Below are 24,767 nucleotides of genomic sequence, written 5' to 3'. Positions count from 1 at the left end.
CACTGTTCCTGGTCTGTGTTACGCGATTTTAGCTTTCAGATGATCGGGAAGCAGCTTGGCTTGATGTGCATAGTTAATTCTCCTTACCGGAGCAAAGCAAAACTGAACAGGTACTGGGGCTTGTTTTGGAAAAGAAAAAGTAGGAAAGGCCTTAGTGTTTGGTAGATAGGGGAGTCGTTCTTTAAACAGCTTGTTTTCTTTGCTGCTAAGTGTATTATACTAACAAATGCCTTTCTTTTATAGCAAATTATGAAGGACAGGTGGATCAATGCAGGGCACGAGGAGGATGAACTTAAACCTTTTGTTGAACCAGAACTAGACATCTCGGACCAGAAAAGAATAGGTAATCAAGTATTTTCCAGAATATGATACTGTTTGCATGAGGTGGGTGGTGGTTTGGTTTTTTTTTCCCTCTACCACTCTGTATTTGTTTGCCATTTGGAAAAAGTAACTAATCTTCTAATATTGATATTTCATCAGGCTTATGTTATCACACTTAATTGCTTTGTTTAATTCTTTAAAAGTTCTGTTCTTTCTCTTGAACTTAAATACTCAGCCAGCCTAAACATTACAGTATTTCTGTTACTTACAGAGTGTGTATTTCATTTTAGATATTATGGTAGGAATGGGATATTCTCAAGAAGAAATTCAAGAATCCCTTAGTAAAATGAAGTATGATGAAATCACAGCTACATACTTACTGCTAGGAAGGAAATCGTCAGAGGTAAGTAACATTCTCACAAATGCAAAGAAGCAAAGGAATCAGAAAGGGTCCTTAACAAAGTTAGAAGCAAAAATTAAGTCAGTAACTATAGGCATTGCATTCCTGCACAAAAGTCCATTACAATTAAAATCACATTATTCTAATCATCAGTGTCAACTGTCCAAATGATGCTGTTTGTTCTCACCCTGATCCGAGTCAGTAAACTCTTGCCTTTAGGTTCCCCAAAACTACCCTGCTTGCTGAACAGTTACTCCTCTGAAGGACGTTGTGTGTCCAGTCTAGGAGCTCAAGTGTGGATGTGCCAGCTGTAAATACTTTAAGAGAACCAAGGAGCAGGACCAATCAACCTAAAAAAAGTTCTTGCCTTGTAAATTACTTTTCCATATGATGCTGAGAGAGCTTGGTATGGGTAAGCTGCTCTTGGTTCCTCTGCTGGAGGAGTTGCTGTGATGGCTTCTACTGAATGTATCCTCTCTTCCTGTTAAAATCTTAGAGAACTCTGAGGAGAGAGTACTGAAAGTAGAGATGGATTTTCTTTATCTGATTGTCCTTCGAGGAGCTGCAGATTCCGCTGAGTTTCACCAAAGACAGTTGCACAAGAATCTAAGAGAAGTTGAGGCCTCTAAGCAACTTCCTTGCTGTCACAAAATTTCCTACGTACCAGAGCCATCTTCCTTCTGCCTCCCTGTTACTGCTCCCATAATGTGGTGGATGTTTAATTTGTATTGTCTGAACTCCGTGTTTTAATATTCTTGTTTGTATTGTAGTTGGATGCAAGTGATTCAAGCTCCAGCAGCAATCTTTCACTTGCCAAAGTTAGGCCAAGTAGTGACCTTAATAATAGCACTGGACAATCTCCTCATCACAAAGTTCAAAGAAGCATATCTTCTAGCCAGAAACAGCGGCGGTACAGTGATCACGGTGAGCAATTCTCATTTTCAGTGTTGCAGAATATAGTGACTTCCAATTCTGTTCCATTTCTCAATTTGTCTCCACCCCCCAAAGATAAGGAGGATGACAACAGTGTAGCTCACAGCAAGGTGGTTAAATAATTTACTGAATGACTAATATTTTCTTTAATGGGTTTTGTTATAAAGCCTTCAAAAGCTTCTAGAAGCATGCTGAATACACCAACTTAATTCTCTTAGTCTGTCTTGTGTTGTCCCTTGCATTCCTGACCGTGCTGGGAAAGTCTTGTTACACAAATTGAAGAGAATGTTGCAACCCCCTTTTTCATGAAAAGCACAGCACTCCTCCCCCATGCTCTTGTGTGTCTGTTCAGCTTTTGTTTTCTTTTGACACTAGTAGGTCAGCTTGTGTCTAAAACTTGAAGAAATGTCAGTTTGCCAGTATTTCTTGTTTCCTGTTTCCTGAGGGTAGTGTCACTTGATTGTCCTGCAGGAATTAAATTTCTAAAGAATGGTGACTCAGGCAAACTTAGAACTCTTCTGCTTAATGAGTGTGCAGGATAGTAGCTTAGGGTTTTCTAAATATCTTAAACATCTTCCTGCTTAGATGCTAACTCATACAAGGAGTCTCTGTTTAGGTCTACTTTTAAATACTTCAAGTGCATTCAGAGGTTGCTTTCCTTGGGGAGTCGGGTTGCTTTTCCTTGGGATGATGGTTACTGTGTTTTGTGATGCTTTTTTATGTATTTTTTTTTTAATATATTTGTATGTGTTTTTATATGTGTGTGTATATACATACACTTTTTGATTAATTGTTATTAAAACACTAATTTTGGTTTTCACAGTATTTTACTGTCCTCTGCAATTACGTGTGTTTTGATAATTTAATTATCTTTTTGCAACTCTTGATTCCCAGTGTTAATTATTTTGATTCTCATGTGTGAATACATTTCCATTATAGTGAAAAATAGCTACTGAACTTCTGAGAAGAAAAATCCTTTTCCTGTTGCTCTCGTTTTGTTTTTTTTTAAGCTGGACCATCCATCCCCTCAGTAGTGGCATATCCCAAAAGAAGCCAGACTAGTACTACAGACAGTGACCTCAAAGAGGAAGGAATTCAGTCAAGAAAATCCAGCAGTAGTGCTGTTGCAGGAAGAGGAATTGCACCAGCTAGTCCAATGCTCGGAAATGCCAGCAATCCCAATAAGGCTGATATTCCTGAACGTAAGAAAAGTTCGGCTGTCCCTAGTGTAAGTAGAAACACTTATTTATCAAAACCATGAAATGTTTTTGAGGGGTGAAAAAGTGTTAAACCTGTGATTTATCAGTGGTGCTGATTTTTCATTCAACAAGAATAAATGTAGGTATCTCATACTTTTGCCTTTTCTCCCCCTTGCATCAGTCAGCTACTCAAGTTACCTCTTAATATTCCTGAAGTAGTTAGTAGGTATTAATAATCAGCACTAGTAGTTGTTAGCGAACAGACATAATCTGGGTATTAAATAATTTAAAAGAAACTGAACCCAAAGGCTGTCCCCTGAAATTTCGTATGAGTTAAGTTATTTCTGATATCACCAACTACTCTTCTGTGGCCTCTGTACAGAAGAATTGAAATCTCTGGGTTTATTATCCTGTTTTATAGTTTCTTGTCTATAAGGAGCCACCTAATCTTTGTTTTCAAACAGGCTATTCCAACTCATGTATATTAAGATTATCAAAAAAATGTAGCTCTAAAAAACTGTTCAAAGGTGTAATTTCAACCTGTATTTAAAAGCAGTGTGCCTGGCTTCTGTCCTTGTGGACTTCCCCCACCTGCCCCTAAACCTCAGTAACAACAAAAAAAACACACTAAGGTGCGTAACTAGTGAACTTACAGGGTCGAACAGTAGGCAGTGTGCCAAAAGAAAGAATCTCTTCTTCGGTTTGGCTTTAACTTGCATAGTCAGTGGTGCCTCCCTCTGAGGCAAAATTGGAAATCTGTTTTCACATAATCACTCTTGAGTCTTGTAACTTTTAATTTCTAAAACTTTGGGATTATTTTGAAAAACTTCCTTTTCAGAAGAAATAACTTCCTAGTCCTTTATTCAACTTGCAACGGAGTGATTCTTTTTAAACTTATCTCACAAAGCTGTCATATTTGGTCATATACTCAGCACCATTACTTACAACAGAGGAGGACAGAACTTGCTGAGCTCACAGCTTTTTGACAATCTGAAGCAAAAGAAGTAAAATGAGATTTGTTTTACTTTATTGGCTCTGTATTGTCAGTTGTCAGCGGCTGATAGTGACTTGGCTGGAGGATTTCAGCCGAAGAGATTCCTTGGAAAAACAAGTCGTCTACTATAGCAGCTGTTATTCATAAATGTGAACACCACCTCATGATTTTGGGGCACCCTTTTCTGATTTTTTTGTGATCCCCTACCCATTCCCTTGGCTTTTGATCAGTCCAGAAACCATTCAGATTTTGTTTGTTCTTACATGACAGTTCTTAGGATAATCAAATCAGTTTTGTCTTACATTGGACTTTACTAAGTACAGTTACAACATATTTTGCATTTAGTATCTTTAGTGTTTTGAACTGCTATTCTACATCACTCCCAAATCCTGGGGTTTTATTCCAGTAGTCTTATTTCAAATTTCATACTACTGTAGCTGAAATAAAATTTGAACTCATAACTATAGAGGATACTACTCTCTTCTGAATCAGTGTGCAACTGGTCTTCTACAAGCAGTGGTACAAGGTGGTGAACATGGAATCAGACTTGTGATGTTACTCAGTGTTTTAAATTGTGTCTGTTTATAGCTCCTCATTAGCACAAACTTCTTTCCCCCCCCACCCCAGCCCCTGCCACAGATTAGTCTTTTGCTTTCTGGCCATTGGGGATGGAGGGAAACATTGACTTTTTACACAATTCCTGGAATTGATGAGGGAGTTGTATTTCTTACAGTATTGGCATGCATCTAGAAGGAAAAGAAAGGATGTTGCAGTTACCATATTGCCCTGAAGTTGAAAAAAGTTTGAGGTGGAGAGAGTTTGTGTTCTCAGTGAGCACTTAAGTTCTAAAATCAGTAATATGATGAGAAAACCACTGAAGAGACACACAAATACTGTTTAAAAATAATTATTACTTTGACAGATACAGCGAAAGTAGTAGAACTGGTCCTTGCTGGAGACCCGCAGCCAGTTGTGTGCTGCTCTTATTAAATAACAAAGCTTACAAGCATGCACTTAAGGATAACAGTTGTGCTTGTAGACCAGGTAGCTAAGTCTGGGCTTGGAGTAAGTGGCTCCAAGCTATACTTCTAAAGTTGACAGAGTGTTTAAAATCTTGCAAACTAAATAGTTCTGCAAGCTGAACAAGTACATATGAAAAATCTTCAGGTTCTTTGGGCAAATACCAAATTAATAATGAAAACCTGCTACAGGTGCTGCATACTTAGCAGCAACTAATAATTCCTTGATTTTTTAATAACTCCTTGTTTATTACTCACAGCTTTGGATTTTTCCTCAATGCTTGTAATAAGGGTGCACTAGAGCCCTTAGTATAGCTTTAAGAAAACTGGAAGAGAACAGATGGTATGTTTGGAAAATTTTAGGACCAAAAAACATACTAGTGCCCTTAAGTAAATAGACTGGTTTGTTATTCTAAGTCAGAAGCTGATTCTTAGAAATTTTTTCATCAGTCCTCACCTTGGTGTCTCTTAATGTGAAAATAGCCTGCCTGAGCAGTGGACACAAGGCTCTCTGGGAAAAGAGGAGGACTCTGCACCACAAATTCATCCTTTGTGCTGTGATTGGAGCTTGTGCATGTACTCACAAGTCTCAACATGTGCTTTTGCAGTGTCAACACCTCCGGCAAACAAGGCAGACAATACCACAAAGATGAACTTTTGCAGCTAACCCTCACCCTGGGGGTTGTTATTCCATCAGGGAGTGTGGTGCTGTTGACACCAGTTTCAGCCTTCCTGTGCAATTTAGTCATGTCCAGAGATTAATAATCTGTAGATTGGCTGAACAAAAAAGTCGTAGCTGGAGAACTTCCTTGATGAGTTGTGAAAAGTTGTACGCTAAAAATTGTAAAGGCCCCAATACCAAGACTGTATTCTTGCTAAAACTGAAATTTGAAAGCTTGAAATGCTTAAATCTCCTCTTGCAACTTCTGAAATCTGAGCCAAACAGAAAAAATGTGTACTGATCTGTCTTTGCATTGCAGAAAGAGCTGGGAAAGTGCATGTTTAGAGTCCTCTGATTTCAGATACGAATACCAAAACTTATCCACTCCCAAACCTGAAAATGCATAGTCTTTAAAGTTTGATCCAGCACAGAGATTGCTGTCTTGCCTTTCTAGATGTGCAACATCACAATACATTTTAATGTTATGTGATGTCTTCTCAACGGAAACAAATATTTAGTGTTCTAAGGGAGCAGGTGGAAAGAAGGAAGCTACATGTTAGTGCGTATTTCTCACCAGAAAAACACTGTCAGATATTCTAGGTGCTTCATTCTCTAATATGTTCAGGAACACAGAGCAAATTGATATGCAAATATTAATATGTAATACTTCAATGTATCATTGGTTTGCGAGGGGTCCACAAAGTGTCTTGCACAGCGTGACCTCTCAAGAACATATAAACAAAACTTCACCTTAGTTGCACAGCTTCCATTGCTAGCAAGTTCAGTAAAGAGAGGGGAGTTTGCACCGTGGCAAATGTCAGAGGAAAGTAGAAGAATCAATGGGGTTTTTAAATAAACAGGTTTGAAGGCATGGGGCGCTTAAGGAGTAAAGTACAAGGAAAGGGCCAGGAGTACTTCTGTTGATGCTTGGCACATGCCTATCCCTAAGGAATATGCAATGAAGAATACTTGAGAACCCTTGAGACAGCTGTGTACATCATATGATTTAATTAATAGTTCTGCTAATCTAAAACACTTTTGATACTCTTTGTACTTTTTAACACCAGGAGGTTGCACAGTTCACTTTTTCATTTCTTATTTGTACATTCACATAAAGATGTATAACAGGTCAGCAGTCTTTTAAACAGACAAGATGGCTTCATTGTTAAATCGGCAGCTCAGGGATTGCGTTGCTTGGGACTCCCTGTATAGCAAATATTTTTGCCTTGAGGCACTAGAAGAGCTTTTGCTGGTTATTGAGAATACTCCACTTTAACAGTTTTATTTCAGGTTCAGAAACAAAAAAAGGTTTGGTTACTCTCCTTTTGTGCTTGAACTAGTTTTTCCTTTTTTTTATCCTTCTTCCCATGATTGTCTGTTGTGACCATTTATATGAAACCTTTTGTTAATGCTATTTTTAAAATCCGCTGAATTTCCCATGTCTACTATAGCAGTAATTCTTCAAAGACCTCCAAAAGGTTAGTTGAGCATGAAGTCCCCTGCCTGATTCTTAGCGGCCATCCTTAATCAACATGTGCTTATCCAGGTGCTGACCAGTCATTCCCTTAAGCTAGCCTCCTCCAAGACTTTCCCCAGCAGTGATGTTCAAAGTTAATAGCCTATTTTGCTTCCTGCTTTGCCCCGTGATCCTTTTCTTTAAAGAAAATTTTTAAAGGTTTTTTCCACTTTCCAACCATATGCAGTTTCCTGTGTTATGTTCTTGGGGTGGGGAGAAAAATTATAAGGCTTGCCAGCTTTTACTTCCTCTACAACCTGGGGGTGCATGTTTATCTGGACCACCGTGCTTTTCCTACAGTAATTGCATCTAACTTTTTATAATTCTGTTATCTGTGAATTACCTAGCTTCTCAGTCGTTCCTGGAAAATTGACCGCCAACTTGGGCATATCTCCACCCTCTTTCTCTGTAAAGACAGAGGCAAAGTAATTCTATTTCTTTTCTCCCCTCTAAAGTAAGGTCTGTAGTTTAAGTTCCCCTGGTCCTCTTGTCCTTAATGTATTACGCTTATATTTAAATGTATATTTTTAAAAATGTCTTATTAAAATTCTCTGCAATTTGTCTCTTTAATTTGACTTACTCTTCCCTGTTTTTAAAACTTGTCTAGTGTTTTATAGTATTTTAATACTTAAAAGTCCGTGTTTACCTTTCCACTGAATTTTACCACGTGTTTCTTAAGTCTTTGCTTTTCCTATCTTGTTTAAGGTATGATTTTAACTTAAAGGAAAATTCTACAATCGGTAAAGTATTTCAAAAACAGGCTGTAGAGACATACACTATCCAGATGTAGATGAATGCTGTACATGCTGAGAAGTTGTAATTCAGAACATTGGTAATTAAAAACTTTAAGCAATATTAATTTTGAGCCATCAAGATGAAATACAAGAACAACTTGTTAGAATTATTTCTTCTGATTGCATTATTCCTTAAAAATACTGGAAGGTGTTTGTATATTAACATATTTAATTATTGTAAGTTTTATAACTGTGTAGAACTAGCATGAAGTAAACCAGCCTTCAATTATATGTAGACTTAACCCCAGAATAGCCTTTTGTGGGGAATAACAAGCCTATGTTTTTTAATTGTAGAATAATACTGCCCCCGGAGCAATGACACGGCGCAACACATATGTTTGTAGTGAAAGAACCACTGCTGATAGGCATTCAGTGATACAAAATGGCAAGGAGAACAGGTATATGAAATGTCTTCCTATGGTGTATGTCCCTTGTCTTCACATTTCCCAAAAATTGTAATTTAAAAATCAGTAATAATCTAGTGTGATTCTTAATGAAAGGTGAGTACAGTTACGGAGCACCTGTAAGTATGTTGGGGGGTTTTTTTCTATACTTAATTCATATAGTTTTTATATTTAGAACGTAAAAGGAAATTCCTAATTTCTGGTTAAACACATGTCATATTTCTACAGCCTTCATCTTAAATCAGTTGTTAACTCCTTTGGCCAAACGACATATGCTTGCAGAAGAGGTTTGTTTAGTGTCAAATTACAAAGTCCATCTCTCTTGGGCCATTCTCTTTTTACATTTCGGTTTAAACTGTACTTTGATGGTATCATTTGGAATACTGTTTTTTCTACAAAGTCTCAGGGAGAAAGTAATTTTTTTTTTCTGAGGAAAGATGAAACAGTGATAGGACATTGTCTTGGACTAATAATGTTCCTCACTGATACTCTTGTAGTCTAATTGCTTCCCACTATTTACAGAACTCATCTTGAGAAGGGAAGCACTGATATCTCCATATTCTGAGTGAAAACAGTCAGAGAAATAACAGGTTTCTTCTTTACTGAATGAAACCTGACTAGAGCATGCAATGGAATTGGCGTTAACCAGTTCGTGTGTTAGCACCATAGCCACATCTAGTGCCATCCTTCTCTTCCCTGTGTACCAAGGACTGAGGACAGCTGTAGAAAATAAATACAATTGTGAACATAGGCATTAAGTATAGAGTAATGCTTGTGAAGAATACCACCAAATTTCCTGACTGGCTGAGGTGTTTTAAGTTCCAGCCAACTGTTCTTCACAGAATTTTACTAGTTGCAAAAGCTGGTAACAAGTAGTTGACCATTGCCAGGAGAGTGCCCAGATAGCTAGTACTTAATAAAAATGCTTAAGCTTGGAGGAACGTGTACCTCTCTCCTACTCTTCCCAATTTTCTCCACCCCTTCCCATTTTTATGATAGGGTGGGAAGAAAATACTTTTCTTGTAACTCGTGTTGAAGTTAGTGAATGATCTGCCATTTTTTGCACAGAATTTTTCCCCTTCCTTTCAGCAGTTTTTGAGGAAGAGTTATGAAGTTGTGATGTTGAATGGAAAGTCTGTCTGTCCCTTGTTTGACTCCTGGAGCCTAGGGATAAAGAACATGATTTTGACCCTGTCTCTTCCTCCTAGCTTTCTGCAAACAGAAATAAGGAAAAAGTCAAGTATAAGTTTGAAGAGTACCCAAAGTCTAGCTGGCCAGCTGGGCCTGCAGTCAACTGTCTTGTGAAGTACAGCACAGCTCTTTGGTATTGTCTATTAGTGTGTCTGTCTCAGCCTTCATTGGTTAGTCCTCATTAATGTTACCAAGTTTGTTTAGATTAAAGCTCACCATCCTTTCTTTGATTTTATATGTTAATAGCTTTTTTCTTTACAACCTCTCTTTGAAAAATGAATCTTTCTGTCCAGAATAGTTTTGATCAGATTTGATTATCTGATTTCTTGGTTTAATAACATATTTGTACATCTTTAAACATATTTTTGCAATATCTTGTCTAAAATTCCTTTATTACACACTTAAAAGTTGTTATTTACTAGGAATGCTTGAGATTCAGATGTCCCATTAATTTAGGAGTAACTTCATACTCCTAAGGAGTTATTTTTTGAAGTTGTTTGTTGTTTTCCCAGCTTTGAGTTTCTCAGCAAACTGCTTTCTGGTTTGTCACATATGGGCATTAAGCTGAAAGTTAACACTGAATAGTACTTGGCAACTATATTAATTCTATTTTATATCTGTAAATGGTCATCCTTATGTAACTTGCTTCTGATTGTCAATATAGTATCCAAACATCATTTGCTTATCCTGCAAACTTTAGCTCTATTTGGGTCATTTGAAACATCTGAGCATTTGTATTTTCACTGTCGGGGGGGGGGGGAAAATCTTTATAGCTTTTATTGCATCTTTTTGATTACTACTTCAATTACTCTTTATAGAGGGTTAAACCAAGAAAAGATTTGGCACAGAATTCAGAGTTTATGTCTGAATATATTGTTGCTGTAACCAGGCAAAGGCTTGACTGATCACATGAAATGCCGGGACCTTTAATGCAGGCTAAATAAATGTGGCTGTTGATGGAACTGGCTCTTCAGAATGAATTCTGCCAGCCTTCAGGTGTTTCTGTAGTATCTCTAATGTTATTGTACTCTCAACTTGGCAGAAAGTAACTTTAGAAACTTGTAAGGGTTTTTCTTCTGTGAAGCAAGATCTGAAGTAGAACCTGAGCTTTCTACGAATCCAAGGTTTTGTAAAAATGCTTTCCGTGCTTTTGAAACGTCTGTTGGTGGCAAATGTTAAAGGCAAGAGTGAATACTATAAATTATTTGTTACAGATTGGATTTTAGATTTTTCCATAGCCAGTCAGATACTGACCATGACCCATTGAAAACTTGGGAGACTTGCCTTAAAAGGCAATAAGTGCACATTTAAAGTCTCTATTCTAGCTATGAGAAAGCATTAAAATGTTGCCTGTTCTGTTTTTATTTTGCATGTTGAATTCTGAGAAGACAGTATTTCTAAAGGTATGGAAACTTGGAAGAATCGATAGTCAGCTAGTTGACTTTACATTGGAGAAAGTAGTCTTGAAGACCCCATGCCAGACTGGTAGAAGCAAAGGAGGTTTAAGTCTCGCATCCCTACTTTAACACATTGTGTGGCTGACAGAGGCATTCTGCTGGAGATGACTGTTGGCTTTCCTCCAAAGCCTGAGCATTAATTAACGCACTTGGGGACTCATGAAACACTCTTCATAATGATAGGCAATTGCTTTAAATCATTTGTAACGCAAATGATTTACAACAGCCTCAGATTTTTAATAAGCCTTGGCACTAATTGGTGAATGTTAGCTCTCTTGTTTCTGTGTTCCCAGGCTCGTAATCCAAAGAAGCTGATTTCTAGCAAAGCTTCAGAGGAAGAGATATAAATACTTTAATATGTGTTCTGGTACCCTGTTGATACCTTTAGCTATCACATCTTTAGAGGCAGGTGACTAAACAAAACTTGGGTCTAATGTGTTGTAAAACTAGATTCTTTCTCCTTTATCTTTTGCAACAAATTGAGAGGAAAGGAGCTAGAAGTGCTTGAGAGGTAACTGACCAATTATTTGGGGATTACTTGACTTCAGAGTTTTGCTTTTGAGATGAATATTTGTTTCCTTAGAATTTCTTAATACCCTGGGGTAATGTAAAAGCTGGGCTGTGTTGCAGGCTTTGTTGTGGTGGTTGTAGTTGGCATCCTGCTGTATTCAGCGTTGTGAAGAGATGTGTGCATGACTCAGATGAAGTTTTGTTGTTTTGAACTTTGCAGAATCTAAACAAAAAGTCAATTCCACTGACCATTTTAGCCAGCAGTTCTGATGCCTGAGCTGTGAGGTGTGTTCTGCTAGTGCTTTGAGAGCAAAGTCTGAGAAGTGGGTCGTCTGATACTTGTAGCTGGACTGGCATTCTCCTCTCCAAAGTCTGACATACCAGAGTGAGAGAACAGGACTTGAATTTCAGTATGTGTAACCCTGAAGTAACTTGGAAGTGAACATATGCAGCGTCATGAAACTGTCACTGACAATTACTGATTTCTTAACCTAGAACAATATTTCTGAATTACAATTGCCTCACTTTTGAAGCAAACTTGAGGTGAATGATACTTGGCATGGTAGCCTAAAAGGCCCAATACGTCTTGTGGCCTCTCGGTTTTCTCCCATCCTTATCGTTACTAGGTAATGTGAAGGCTGCAAAGAGTATTTTGGCCCAAAGAAAGAAAAAAATTGCATGTTCCTGATTTAACAGATTATACAGCTTAGTGGCCGTTCTGCTAAGACAGCGCTGTAGACCTTCCTTCAAAGCCTGAATGGTAATTTGGAGAATTTAAGGTTTGTGGCCAAGCAATGTGAGATGCTCTTCAACAGCTGTACCTCTTCCTTCAGAGAGCACCAAGCCTTATTCATTGCCTCCTGCATTTACAGGTTGATTAATAGTAGCCTTTTTGTTTGGGCCTCTCTGGACTTGTTAAACATCGTGATATTGTTGGTTTTGATTGTTGCCTTTGAAGTCCCTCAGTTATCAGATGTAGATGGAGATTTGACAGCTTGCCCAACTTATGTTGATTTAACACAGATACATTCTGAAAACAAAGTATTTCACTGCAGTAATGGAGCTATCATCAGTCTTTTGGAAAGTGCAGTTGGTGGGGGTTTTTAATGCATTTTTTTAATGTTAAGACCAATATGAGTTACATCAGTGCTTTATACTAGTGCTTTGGCACAGAACACTGAGTTATTCAGATTCTGTATGTCAAGGAGGGTATCACCACAAACTAATGCTAATGGTAAGAGAATAATCACTTTGTAGATGTCAAGTACTATAGTAAGGATGCTTTTTAAGGGGAGTGTAGGGCAGTTACTGCTATTTATATAGAAGAGGGCTGTTAGAGTTCGTGTTCTTTGATAAATCAGTTAATAGAAGGAAAAGTTTGCTTTTTTTTCTATGCAGTAGTTTGTTGTTGGTCCATCATGCTCTTCTTTCTGCCTCTGCCTGAACCCAAACCCCCTCACAGCCTGACAGAAATGTTCGCTTACGCAGCTAGCCCTGCTTCAGTTTGTACTACATCCTTCTCCAGTGTTCGGCTGCGACATCAGAAGTCGATGTCCATGTCAGCCTCTGTGCACACGAAGATGATGTTGCCTCCAATAGACAATGGCGCAGATAACTTCAGGCCTATGTAAGAACCTGAAATCGTTGTGAAACTAACTTACACCCACTGCTTCTTAACTTTGTGCTGTGGAATTTTAGTCCTAGATTGTTCTAGTATATTTTGCCCAGAAGATGTGTGTTTCCTCATTTTTTTTTAGTCTTGTTTACATTTGTCTTGTGGTGTGTCAGGCTGTCTGTGACATAATCCTGCAATAATGAACCTCAATTTTTTTCCTAGTGTAGGAGTATTGGATATTCCCTATTGTCAAAGTTTGTGGGAGACTTTAACTGTGTATCCTGAAGGACTTAAGTATTTGGAGTGGTTCACTTGTAGAGAATTTTGTGTAGGATACTTTCAAATTAGCAAGATACTTTCAAAGATGTATATATAGAATGTGGAGGGAGAGACACTAAAGTTACTGATTGCTTCTCTTTCCTGGGAGGAAACTTTACTCATCTATTCTTTTATCAGTCTTCTCAGTGAGACATTGTATGCCTAGTTTATCTGGTCTTTTCCAGGATACTCATGTTGCATTTTTCTGCCTATGTAGGTTTCTGTTTCGGCAGCCTTTTAATCCTAACTTCTTACAAGTTTTGATTCTGTACAGTGCTGTAATAATGTTGATATTTCCAACCCTGGCCTATATGAAAGTGTCTGCTTATGCTTTACTGTAGAACATAGTGTTTTGTGTTTCCTGCAGAACCGTAGTGCTTCTGTAAAGTTCTAGCATTGTTTTTTGTTTTCTGCTCTAGCACTATTCCCGATCAAAGAACTCCTGTTGCTTCAACTCACAGCATTAGCAGTGCAACCACACCTGATCGTATTCGTTTCCCCAGAGGAACGGCTAGTCGGAGCACTTTCCATGGCCAGCTCAGAGAGCGACGTACTGCTACCTACAACGGACCGCCAGCCTCCCCCAGTCTGTCCCATGAAGCAACGCCGCTCTCACAGACTCGAACCAGGGGTTCCACTAACCTATTTAGTAAACTAACTTCAAAACTAACAAGAAGGTAAGCCTCTTAAAATGGTAATGCAACGTTCCCTTTTTATGGGGTAGTAGATGTACCTAGTAGTTCATTGCTTAGGTTGTTTTGTCCACAGTCTCTGATTAATGGCTTAACAATTTCTGCAGCTGGTTACAGAAGCCATTTGTTTTTAGCAATAGAATCAAATGGGATAAAAAGTGAGACAGCTTGGTCTGTGCTGTTTCTTCTGTGCTCTTCATCCTCATGTCTCGGGTACAAATGCTGCAAAGCTGAAAGATTTCAGCTCAGTTCAAAAGCTGCTCACTGACTGCATCGTCTGTCAGTTGGCGGCATAAACTAGGATCCCAGTCTTGGTATTTAATATAGCGTTAGAAGCTCAGGTTGAGTTTCCCAATCACTTAGGCTATTAATATTTCCAGAACAATTTTGTTAGCAACACTCAAATAGAAATATCACAGGTGAAAGGGTAGGGGAAAGAGACAAAAACTTCTTTGGTCATCTTAATATAAAGGCAGTACTATGGTTTCAGTCTAGGCAGGAGTCTGGCCAAACCTTGAAAAACTTACTTCTATTTTGGCCTTTAGCTCACGTGCAGATTCTGGGTTTGGTGTGAAGGTGCGTTGGTCTAGCCAAAGCCTAGCTTAAGCAGGTGTTGTTCCTGCAATAACAAGTTTTTATTCTAATTAGACTTATAGTTTCAAATCCATGTATGATTTAAATTAGTTCCTACAAACCCTAAAACTGAAAACCACGTATTTTCCTTCTATATTTAAAACCTGTCGGTTCACATACCATACTTCAGACCACTTTGATATCCACAGCTTGTATTTGCAGAAGCGAGGGTTTGTTTATCTTTGCCTTAAGATAATGTCCATGCTTTTGAACCCTCTTCATCATGTTAAATTTTTTTGAATTTATCATTCTGCTCTTGGCCTGCCTGCTTTTGTTTTAGGCTTATATCACATCAGCACCAAGCCATTTCCTTCCTGTCTGTTCTGGGACTTTACATGCCTCCCTCTCAGCACAGTCTTCATAGTCTCCCATTCCTACAAAATAATGCTAAGCCAAACTCCAGTTTCTCACAACTGGCTGATTTCAATGTAGAGTGAATTTCTTTTAAAACTATAGAAGTTGTTTCTGTGAAAATGAAAACGTGACAGCCTAGCCTCTGGTAAATATTTTACCCTGCTTAGCTCTCTGCCAGCTAACACTTTCCTGGGAAATACTGTGCTGTATGAAATTCTTTTTTTTGTTCTTTTTTTTTTTCTTTTTTCTCTCTCCTTTTTGTGTTGAGAGAGATATAAAAGATTAATTTGTTGGGGTTTTTTTAAGAAGTCATCTGCTTTATGTTAAGTAAAGTCTTAATCAAACACATCCTTTTGGCACATCTTTCTTTCTGTACTTTTGTTTGCAATATGCTTACTTAATTTTCCATCTGATGTTCCAAATGTGGACGCTCAAACTGTGAACGTGCAAACTTTTCACTCATGCTGCTGGAACATGCTATTTGTCATTGTGTGTCACTCAGTCGTTCAGGCAGCATTCAAACTTCTTATCGTTACCTCCAAGTTTCAACTTTTGCAGTGCAGTGTGGTTTACTTGAAGTTTTTCCCCACTACTTTTGACAATAGCTTAAATTCCATCTGGACTTCATTAAATAATGTGCAGTTGTAACACAGCAGTGCTGTTACAGATGGTTAAGTTTACACTTGGAGGACCTCTCACAGTTGTGGCTGTGTTATACGAGGCGCTGTACAAAATACTAAGGAGGTGGTTAGTCCCATCAAAGGACACAGTTATGTTTCTTCTCCTTAAATAAATTTAAAAACAAACTTAAAACCTGTTAATTCATTCTAGCATTCTCTAGGGGGGATCAGAACCCTTTTGATTGTGAACTAGTTATGTTCTAGTGTAGGCAATTGTTAAACCTTCTGCCACTAAATTCACTAAATATTTAAGGCAGGTTTTGGCACAACATGGCTGACCTAACATTATGAAGGAAGGAGGGAATCTAACTCTGAAGATACTCAAGATCTAATTATAGTAGAGTTACTGATTTTTGCTTTCTATTTGAAATACATGAAGAAAATCCAAACATATTTTTATGTGACCTTGCAGATTATGAGTTTTAAAGTGTTTTGACACCAGTGTGTATTTTAATTCATAATAACTACTGGTGGCGTATTTCCCAGAAAAACTGAGTTTGGAAGTAGCAGTGCTAAGAGTTTGACTCTTCAGACCCTAAATCATCTGCCTAATCTCAGAATGTATTGAAGTGTAATTTCATTGTGCGTTTTAAATGAGCTCTTTTTGCATGTTTCACTCTAAATGGCTTTTTCAATTTATTTTGTACAACACTTTTTGTTAATTATTATTTTGGCTTAATTTCTTTTAGAAACATGTCATTCAGGTTTATCAAAAGGTAGGATTTCTTTATATTTAAAAAAAAGTGGCTCCTGCAATTAACAACAGATTTGGCTTTCTAGCCTTGGTTTTCTGAAAACTAAACTTTCTGCTGAGAACTAAATACTTTCTTTCTTGAGAGGAAAGCATAGCATAAATCCATTAACTCATGATGATACTTAAGAATCTGTGGCACCTGTATAACAAGATGCTAAGCATGCCTTGTGAATTCTTCTCTCTTTGATAGAGTTGGTAGTACCAAAGTAATTCTGTTCTCTGTACTAATACACTTAGCATGCTTATGTTTGAAGAATGAGGTGTTTGATAACAATGATGAAAGTATAAACAAAACATAAGGTTACAAGCAAATAAAGGTAAGTGATGCTAAATTTACATTCTCTATCTCTTTGTTTTATGGTATTTTATTAAAAAATCAGTTTGAAGTGCCCGCAGTTGATACAATAGAAAGCAAACTGAACACATTTGTGAATCTAAGAGTTTTGTATGGAAGATTGAATGAAGATGCAATGGCTGTGTAGTCGTTTAAAAATGGAATGCATTGGCTGAAGTGAATTGCAGCTGAAGTGCAAATAGAGTACAAATAGAGTACTTCAGTAACAAACAATAAATATAGCACCTATGCAAATTTATTAACAAAAGGCAAAAACTCAACAGTCTGATTCACATTTCAAGCCCAAAGCACTGAATTTAGTTTTATAATTTGGGAGTGAATCAAGCTACTATATATCTTATTAATCCATTATGACTCATGAAAGTTGGTTACACAATTTTGACCCGCAGGTAGATTTTCCAGTAGAATTTTGTAATCCTCTGTTTAGTTGTGTCATATCTTGGAGCTTCTTAAAGGGTGGTACTTTCAATTTCCAAATACTGATCAAAAATAGGGAGATGGGGCCAAAGAACAAACATCTGGTTTAACTTTCAAAATGCAAGGCTATGCATGTGACTAATTTTAAGTTTGTCAGACCATTTCAAGGAAACACTTCCACTAGGGAGACCAGAGATATGTAAATTGATGCCTAAATTAGGGTTTATTTTGTACACTCCGAGTCTAAAGGTACCCTACCCGAGTAAATGAGTAAATTCCATGCCACGGTAATAATAACCAGAGCTCTTCCAAACATGACTATGTTTAGACCTGGTGCTGGTTGGGCTGGCTGGCATTGTCACAGCTGACTTGAGAAAAGGAACATGCATGAACTGTTAGTTAAGGAACAAGACCATCCAACACAGGATACAGATGAAACTGAGCAGCGGCAATAGTTTTAACCCATCGTGCATCATGAGCTGTGGGGTGCATACATACCGCATTGTAAGAGCGAGCTTCTCTGAAGTCACATAGCTTTTAAAACAAAGGATTGTGATCTGTGCAACCTCCACAACTGCATGCATCCAAGTTTTGTTACTCTGCTGTTCTGAAGAAAGATGAAAAATGCTAATATGAGTACAGTTTTAAACTAGAAGGTTACTGTTCCAATTTGAGACTTTTAAAAGGTAATTTTTTTAATTAAAAACTTTGATGTGAGGCCAGGAATCTTAGACTATTGTGGAAATAGCAGCTGCAGTTTCTATGAATATGTCTTTTGAATAAGAGATTTGCAAAGTCTTATACCACCTACACAGTGACCAGACTGTGCTTTTTAAATTCTGTTTTAAGTGTGCATGGTATCCCTCCATACCTGATCTGTATGTAGGTACAAAATTAAATTGAAAATGTTGGGGATTTTGGCAATTTCTTCTTACTTTGTGTGCTATGAATCTTACCTAAATTCACTGTCTTTGATACTGAAAGACCTACTGTAACCCAATAGCATGTATATATAGTACTGCAACATTTTTCTGGGGAGCTGAACAAAAGTAGATAATTGGTCACTCCTTTTTAAACTAACTGACTTCTAATATTGTACTTGGTACACAGAGGTATAAAATATATATAGCTCTCTTGTACCATGCACTGTCCTTGCCAATCTGCATATTGTGGAAGTCTTTTTCTGACAGCAAAACTCACTTTCTATCTTCTGAATTGTATTGCAGCATCTTTTCTCCATTTCCATAAATTGGTCTTATTTTAGCGTCTTGCACTTTTTGCTGGTTTTCCGTATCTTTTAGACAGTTTTCTTTATGTTTATTTGGATTTTTAACAGAGAGTATACAAAGATGTAAAGAACAGAAAACACAGCATAACTCAGGACAGATGTATGGAAACATTCTTGAGAACCTTTCACAAACGATGTAGCAAAAACCATAAAGGAGATAGTGTATAGGCATTGCATGACAAATGAGAACATAACTTTTCTATATATTTGTTCCATTCTCAGGACCAAGGAGTGTCTTGGTCCATAAAATTAATTTATGTAAAAATACAAGCAAAAGCAGAAAATTTAGAACAAAACCCAGCAATTTGTGGTTCAGGCAGAAGTGAAGATTGTATTAGGAGTGAGGAGCCCTCAGGGCTGCATCTGACTTGCAGACCCACTGAAACAATACTGGCAGTATCGTGACTGTTCCCAAAGCACCAGTGCTGGGCTGTAGAACTGGACCATAACCACGTCCTTCGTGAAGGAAGGAGCATCTAGAGAGACTGGCACAGCTCTCCAAAGCCTGGCACAATGGCTCATGTTTAAGGGCATATATTGCCGAATGCAATTCCTCGTGCTAAATGAACGGAAGACTGATGCATGGAAAAACTGAACAAAGTAAGGATTTTCTGAGAGGCTTCCATGAAAGAGTGTTTATTATTGCGAAGTCGCAGGTATTTTGTAAATAATAATGACCTTTCTTAGATTTAGACTACAGTGGTTTAGAAACTGAATGGTTTGGCTTAATTTCAACCTAAAAAGAGTCAGAGAACATCATTAGAGATTTTTTCTCCCAGACTTTTCTGGACAGATTCCAGTAACAGTAAGACTGTTCATTGTTGGAGAGACTGGTTATGTTCCTGTTTCCTACAACCTTTGGCAAGTTTAAAATTTAAAAAAAAAAAAGGTAAAATGATCCATAAATGCTTGCAGCTTTTAACAAAGCTGTCATCTTCCACTTCGTAGGAACATGGTAGGCTCTTTTAAAGTACAAGTACTCTCAAATTTTCAGCTGAGCAGTATCTTCAAACTTGTTGCTTGCTTTGCCCAGTAAAACAAGCCTTTCCCAGATCATCTGAAAGGCTGCTCAGTCCTACAGAGTTGTTGTAAAGGATGAGTTCATGGACTATTTATGCAGACCTTGTAACTCTTTTTCCACCTTCTCCTATATCCACCATAGACAGGTAGCACGAGATCTCATGAAAGTGACTGCCATTAAAAACCCACTTTGAAGTGCTAGAATTAGAGGACTTGCCAGTTGTTTTTCTCTCATTATCTTTCTTACCCTTTTTACTTGTGACAGCTTTTCATTAGTCAATGGAAATGTTTCCTAGCAGAGACTCCGTCATTCCGTGTGCTGTGCAGTACCTCAGAGCACAGGCTTCTGATCAGGTGCTGTTACGACAAGCAGCTCATAGCTGAGTGACTTACCCCTTTCTTAATTGGATTTCTATTGCAATAGCAGCATGAATTTTGAGCGAGGAGCGGGCTCCATAGCATATACAGCGAACGCTGCCACTGTGCTTCTCAGTGCTAGCACAGCATCTGTTCCCTTGTGACAGGGACTGCACAGAGTCACTTTACAAGCCTGTTCTCTCGCTGCAACCCTCAAAAGAAAGGAAATGAGGAAATTCACTTTGCAACAGCCCACACAGCCTGATATAAATATGCTGTGCATCAAAAAATAAGCTTACTCTCTTAAATTCCTATCCCTAGACACCTGTCAACCAAACTGCTTTAATAATTTGTGTTATTCGGTGAGGCCATGTACTGGCTTAGAGTAGGCTTGATAAGAGCCTTATAAAGACAGCTTCCCTGCAAGCAGAATTAATGCTGAGATGTAGAACTGTGGTACTGCAATAATGCAAAGGTAAAGGAAGGTGATTTTACCCCTTAATTCTGCTTGATACTGGGCTTTAAAAAGGGTAGTGATCAGCAACATAGCTTTAATCAATGCAAGAAGACAGGAAGCTTAAGTTTACTCTGATATCAAAGATGAGTCAGTGTGGGAATTAATAGCATGGACTTAGCACAGCTTGAAGTCATGGATTTATCTCTAAACCTTTGCTAAAATGTACGTGCATCTTGTTCTTTTGCTTTAAGGTATTTGGTGTTGTTTAAACACCTAATACCTCAGGCTTGATGTGCACACAGACACACAGGGTGACCAGACTTATCTGCAAATAGGGTATTTTTTCAAATGTATATAGTATTACCAGATAAAATTTTGAAATAGGAGGTACTTAGTAAAGAATGCAATAACTTCAATATGGTTTGTAACTTTTCAGTTTAACATTTTCTGCTTTTAGAAGTTCAACTTTTTTGAATGAGTTCTACAGTACTAATGGATATAAACACACACTGTAAAAATGAGTTACGGTGTTTTTAAAAAACTGTAGTTTATAGACATCCATTTGGTTTGACAATATGTTATATTTTGAATTTGGTATAACCTACGAAGTTCTTTACGTCTTTGTTGCTTTGTATTTTAACACACCTTTGGTATGATTGCAGTATCTTTTTAGCAGCTACTCAGATATTGTATATTGTAGTGTAAGATTTGTCTTCTCTTTCCCACTTCCTTTTGCTTCTGCATTCTTTTCAATGAGGCTCCCAACTGAATATGAGAGGAACGGGAGATTTGAGGGCTCAAGGTGAGGGTAAAATTTTTGTTTAAAATGTTACTTAGGTGAGTTTGAACCTTTCTCCCCTTGATTATGTGGCATAGTGGCTTCAGGCAGCAGCTTTTGTTTTGTGTAAGGCTTTGAAACTAAACAAAGAAGCATTTCTGTCTGCAAACGAGCTATTAAAGCACTGACTGACTTGGTTCCAAACTTTCATCTTTCTTGTTGCCTTTTCCCTTGTGTGGTTTTTTTTGCATTTTAGTTGTTATAATTTGCTGTTGTCCTGTAGATGTGTAGGTAAGTGGTCTCTAGTGAGGCTGCAAACATGTGGATAACCACTGAAGGGTGATAATATATTTCTCATCTCCAAAATCCCAGATAGTTAAACAGTATTTTTCATGGTATACTCTTTTTTTCAAAATCTGCATATCAAAAAATACTGGAAATGATCAGACTTGTGCTGGTTCTGCCAACTTTTCAAGTAGAAAAAGCTTTCAAAAATGAGCATTGAATAAAAATTGGGGTTCCCCCTGCACCCTTATAGCCTTATTAAATTAAAACCTTAAAGTTAAAACAAAGTGCTCTTAATTTACTTGCTGAATTTTATAACATCTGGCAAATCACATAGCTGAATTTGACACCATAATCCTATGACTCTCACAGTTACTGGAAGTCTTTCTAATAGAATGTAAAATGATGAAATAGGTTGTCTTTAAAAGACATATTTAGTTTTGACACTTAGTATCACTTTTTATTTTCATAATTGCCTGATTAAGGGTGGTAGAAGGAAAGCATTGTGTAACCAGAAATTCATTGCCAGCTATTTTAAAGAGCATCTTGACTTAATATTGTAAATTGAACTTTGAAGTTCAACGTGAGAGCTAACCTGCATGGTTTGGGGTCAGTTAGGTTAGGTATTTTCAGAAAATACTTAAGCGTGACAGTCAATATATTTAAGTCTCTTGTCCTGAGGACAAGTAAATTTGAAGAAGCAACTGACAGCATGTAAATATTCATAAAGCAAAACTGTCTTTTTTTTTTTTTTTTTTCTTTTACCCTGGAGGTCCAAATGTAGTTCCTTATTCTTTAGCTGCGTGACCACTGATTTCAGCTGAAGTAGAAGAATCATTACGAACTAGAAATTTCTGGAACGCTTCTTTTCTTTGTCCTGTAGTTATCCTTATTTATCCTTGCCAAAGGAAAAGCTTTTTTGGTTAAAAAAAAAAAAAAAGTTGTAGCCTCAATATTTCATGCTTTATCTCTTAAAACTGTGACAGTAACGGTAACTCTTTTATTCACCGTCTCTGCTAACGATGTTGATGAGGTGTCTTATAGACACTGTCAACTCTTTCTTGCATTTCAGCCTCAAAGGCACTTAGTTGTGTAGCTTGTAGCAGTGAAAGATTTCATCTCTTTACCTGCATCAGTCATTGGTATTAAACAAATTCCTGACCAACTTGGAGACGAAGTATTTCCTCCCCGTTAAAGGTCACCCCAGTAGCCTACAAAGTGATGGGTCTCTGGTGATGATCTCAAACACTTAGCAGTGCAGGAAGGCCAGAGCGAAACCACACCAGCCCAGAACAGGCTGGGTAGCACATGTTGGCCCTGGGGCAGTAGGTGGGTGACCCCTAGCAGGGTCCCCCAGCTCCATGTTCCTTCCTCCTGCTTGTATCTACTGGGCATGCGGTGGGCCCTCCTGGTGCTTGGTCTCCAACCTGCTGCACTGGAGGAGGTACAGAGGAACGCCCCAGGATCTTTCTGCACGGGCTCATCCCCGTTGCATATGAGGGGTGCCTCTCATGGTCTGGCAGTCCCACAACCTGGGCTGAGCACCCTTTTGTCACAAGTCACCGCTGTTTGAATGTTCCAGAAACTTCTAGCCCAGAGCTGGTGTTTCAGCTGTCCACGTGGCCTGAGAATAGGGGTTTGAGCAGAACCTGCCTTAAAATCAAGTCATAGGCGACACACATAGTTCTACCTCCACAAGGTCATTTCCCTCATCCTCCTGACTCCAGTGACTTCCAGTTGTGTCACCCGTCGTACCATACCTTCGTTTCAGCCCCAACAGCTAATGCTTTACCTTGACTGTGTGTTTGTACAGCAGCTAGGAAAGCGGGGCATTGCTCTCAGCCGGAGCCTCTAGATGCTGCTCTAATACCGGTAGTGTGTGTTGAGTGTTAGTTTGCTTCACTAACGTGAAACGTGGAGAAGGTAGCTGGCCCTGCTAACTAATAAATTCCTGTCTTTCAGCCGCAATGTAGCTGTGGATCAGAAGGACGAGAACAAGGAAGCCAAGCCTCGGTCGCTGCGTTTTACCTGGAGCATGAAAACCACCAGCTCCATGGATCCCAATGACATGATGAGAGAAATACGAAAGGTCCTGGATGCCAATAATTGTGACTATGAACAAAGAGAGCGTTTCTTGCTTTTCTGTGTCCATGGAGATGGGCATGCGGAAAACCTTGTACAGTGGGAGATGGAGGTGTGTAAACTGCCAAGACTGTCCCTGAATGGAGTTCGCTTTAAGCGGATATCGGGAACATCCATAGCTTTTAAAAACATTGCTTCCAAAATTGCCAATGAGTTAAAGCTGTAACAAGAAAAATAGTTAAGTTGTAAATTAGTTAGCAATTTCAAGTGTTTTTGAGAATTCCAATGGAAATGTATAGAATAACATTTAGGCAATAACTTCTGCATCCTTCTGAATAGTGATATTAAAAAAAAAAAAAAAAAAGCTGCTGAGCTGGGAGGGAGAGTTGGACTTTTTTATAAGTGCACTACAGCATTAAAGTTGCCTACTATGTAAAATATTACCCCTTCTGCTTTATTTCCATTGCTCCTAAGTCTTTGACAACAAATTGAAACACAGAATATATTCATTTAAATATGCCTCCTGTTTGTGTGGACGTGTGAATGTACAGTATGTGTGTATAATATATAAAGTATTATATGTAAACAATTAATTTACAACATCAAGCTGTACCAGTACCTCTTTTTGGGCTAATTTTGGTGCTAAAAATTGAAATGGCCAAGGAGGAAACACTTGAGTTAATATTTAAAATAACTGAGGCGATAACCAGTAAATGCAGGTTTACAGTTCACTGCTGTGTTAAGAAAAAAAAAGTGTGTGAAGGGTTTGGATTTACGGTTGTGAACATTATTAGTCCTGTTTTCTAAGTAGATCTCATGAGATTATTAAAAATTCACTTTTACTGAGTAAGTCTTGCATTATATTTTGCCCACCTATTTATTATTTAAGTCTGAATCAAATTTTTAAAATGTAGTTGATTTGTGCATTAAAATTTGGGTAAACGCTTCCATTCTTCTGCTTCTGCTAAACTACTAAAATTGTATCTTTGTCCTTTTGGCTTATGAGTGTTGATTGCAGCTAAGAACACTTTTCTGTTGTTCCACTGTTCCTCTACAGAATGAGGCAGTCTAAAAGGATGTACTGAATGCTTACTAGTGACTTTTTCCTTTCAGACCAAGTTCTCCACATTAGACTAGGTCAGACTGATACGAAGCACAAAAGGACTCTCAAATAACCACCGTATTTTGATTCAAGTCACTGCGTCCGAGTCGGTGCCGTTCTGAGGTATTGCTGCATGTGTGGCAGTACTGCCCTTTGCGTTCTGGGCATGCACGGTGTTGAA

At 38.1% G+C, this 24,767-nt stretch overlaps 1 protein-coding gene across 10 annotated transcripts in view; it reads left to right on the top strand.

Moving 5' to 3' along the window:
- The window catches only part of MARK3 (microtubule affinity regulating kinase 3), a 63,168-nt gene extending 38,838 nt beyond the window's left edge, over nucleotides 1-24,330 (top strand). For 2 of the 10 annotated variants that reach the window (XM_075753471.1, XM_075753472.1), the window contains 10 exons: nucleotides 244-343; nucleotides 612-724; nucleotides 1,492-1,645; nucleotides 2,665-2,882; nucleotides 8,132-8,235; nucleotides 12,862-13,026; nucleotides 13,752-14,009; nucleotides 16,381-16,407; nucleotides 21,097-21,141; nucleotides 23,365-24,330. In XM_075753471.1, the coding sequence (XP_075609586.1) occupies nucleotides 244-343; nucleotides 612-724; nucleotides 1,492-1,645; nucleotides 2,665-2,882; nucleotides 8,132-8,235; nucleotides 12,862-13,026; nucleotides 13,752-14,009; nucleotides 16,381-16,407; nucleotides 21,097-21,141; nucleotides 23,365-23,710 (1,530 nt within the window). In that variant the 3' untranslated portion in view covers nucleotides 23,711-24,330. The remainder of the gene's footprint in view (nucleotides 1-243; nucleotides 344-611; nucleotides 725-1,491; nucleotides 1,646-2,664; nucleotides 2,883-8,131; nucleotides 8,236-12,861; nucleotides 13,027-13,751; nucleotides 14,010-16,380; nucleotides 16,408-21,096; nucleotides 21,142-23,364) is intronic. The other 8 variants (XM_075753476.1, XM_075753477.1, XM_075753478.1 and 5 more) reach the window with 5 other exon arrangements.
- The last annotated feature ends 437 nt before the right edge of the window (nucleotides 24,331-24,767 follow it).

This window comes from Balearica regulorum, chromosome 5 (genome assembly GCF_011004875.1).
Source record: "Balearica regulorum gibbericeps isolate bBalReg1 chromosome 5, bBalReg1.pri, whole genome shotgun sequence".
NCBI classification, from domain to species: Eukaryota; Metazoa; Chordata; class Aves; order Gruiformes; family Gruidae; genus Balearica; species Balearica regulorum.
This window is presented reverse-complemented; position numbering and strand designations above follow the sequence as displayed.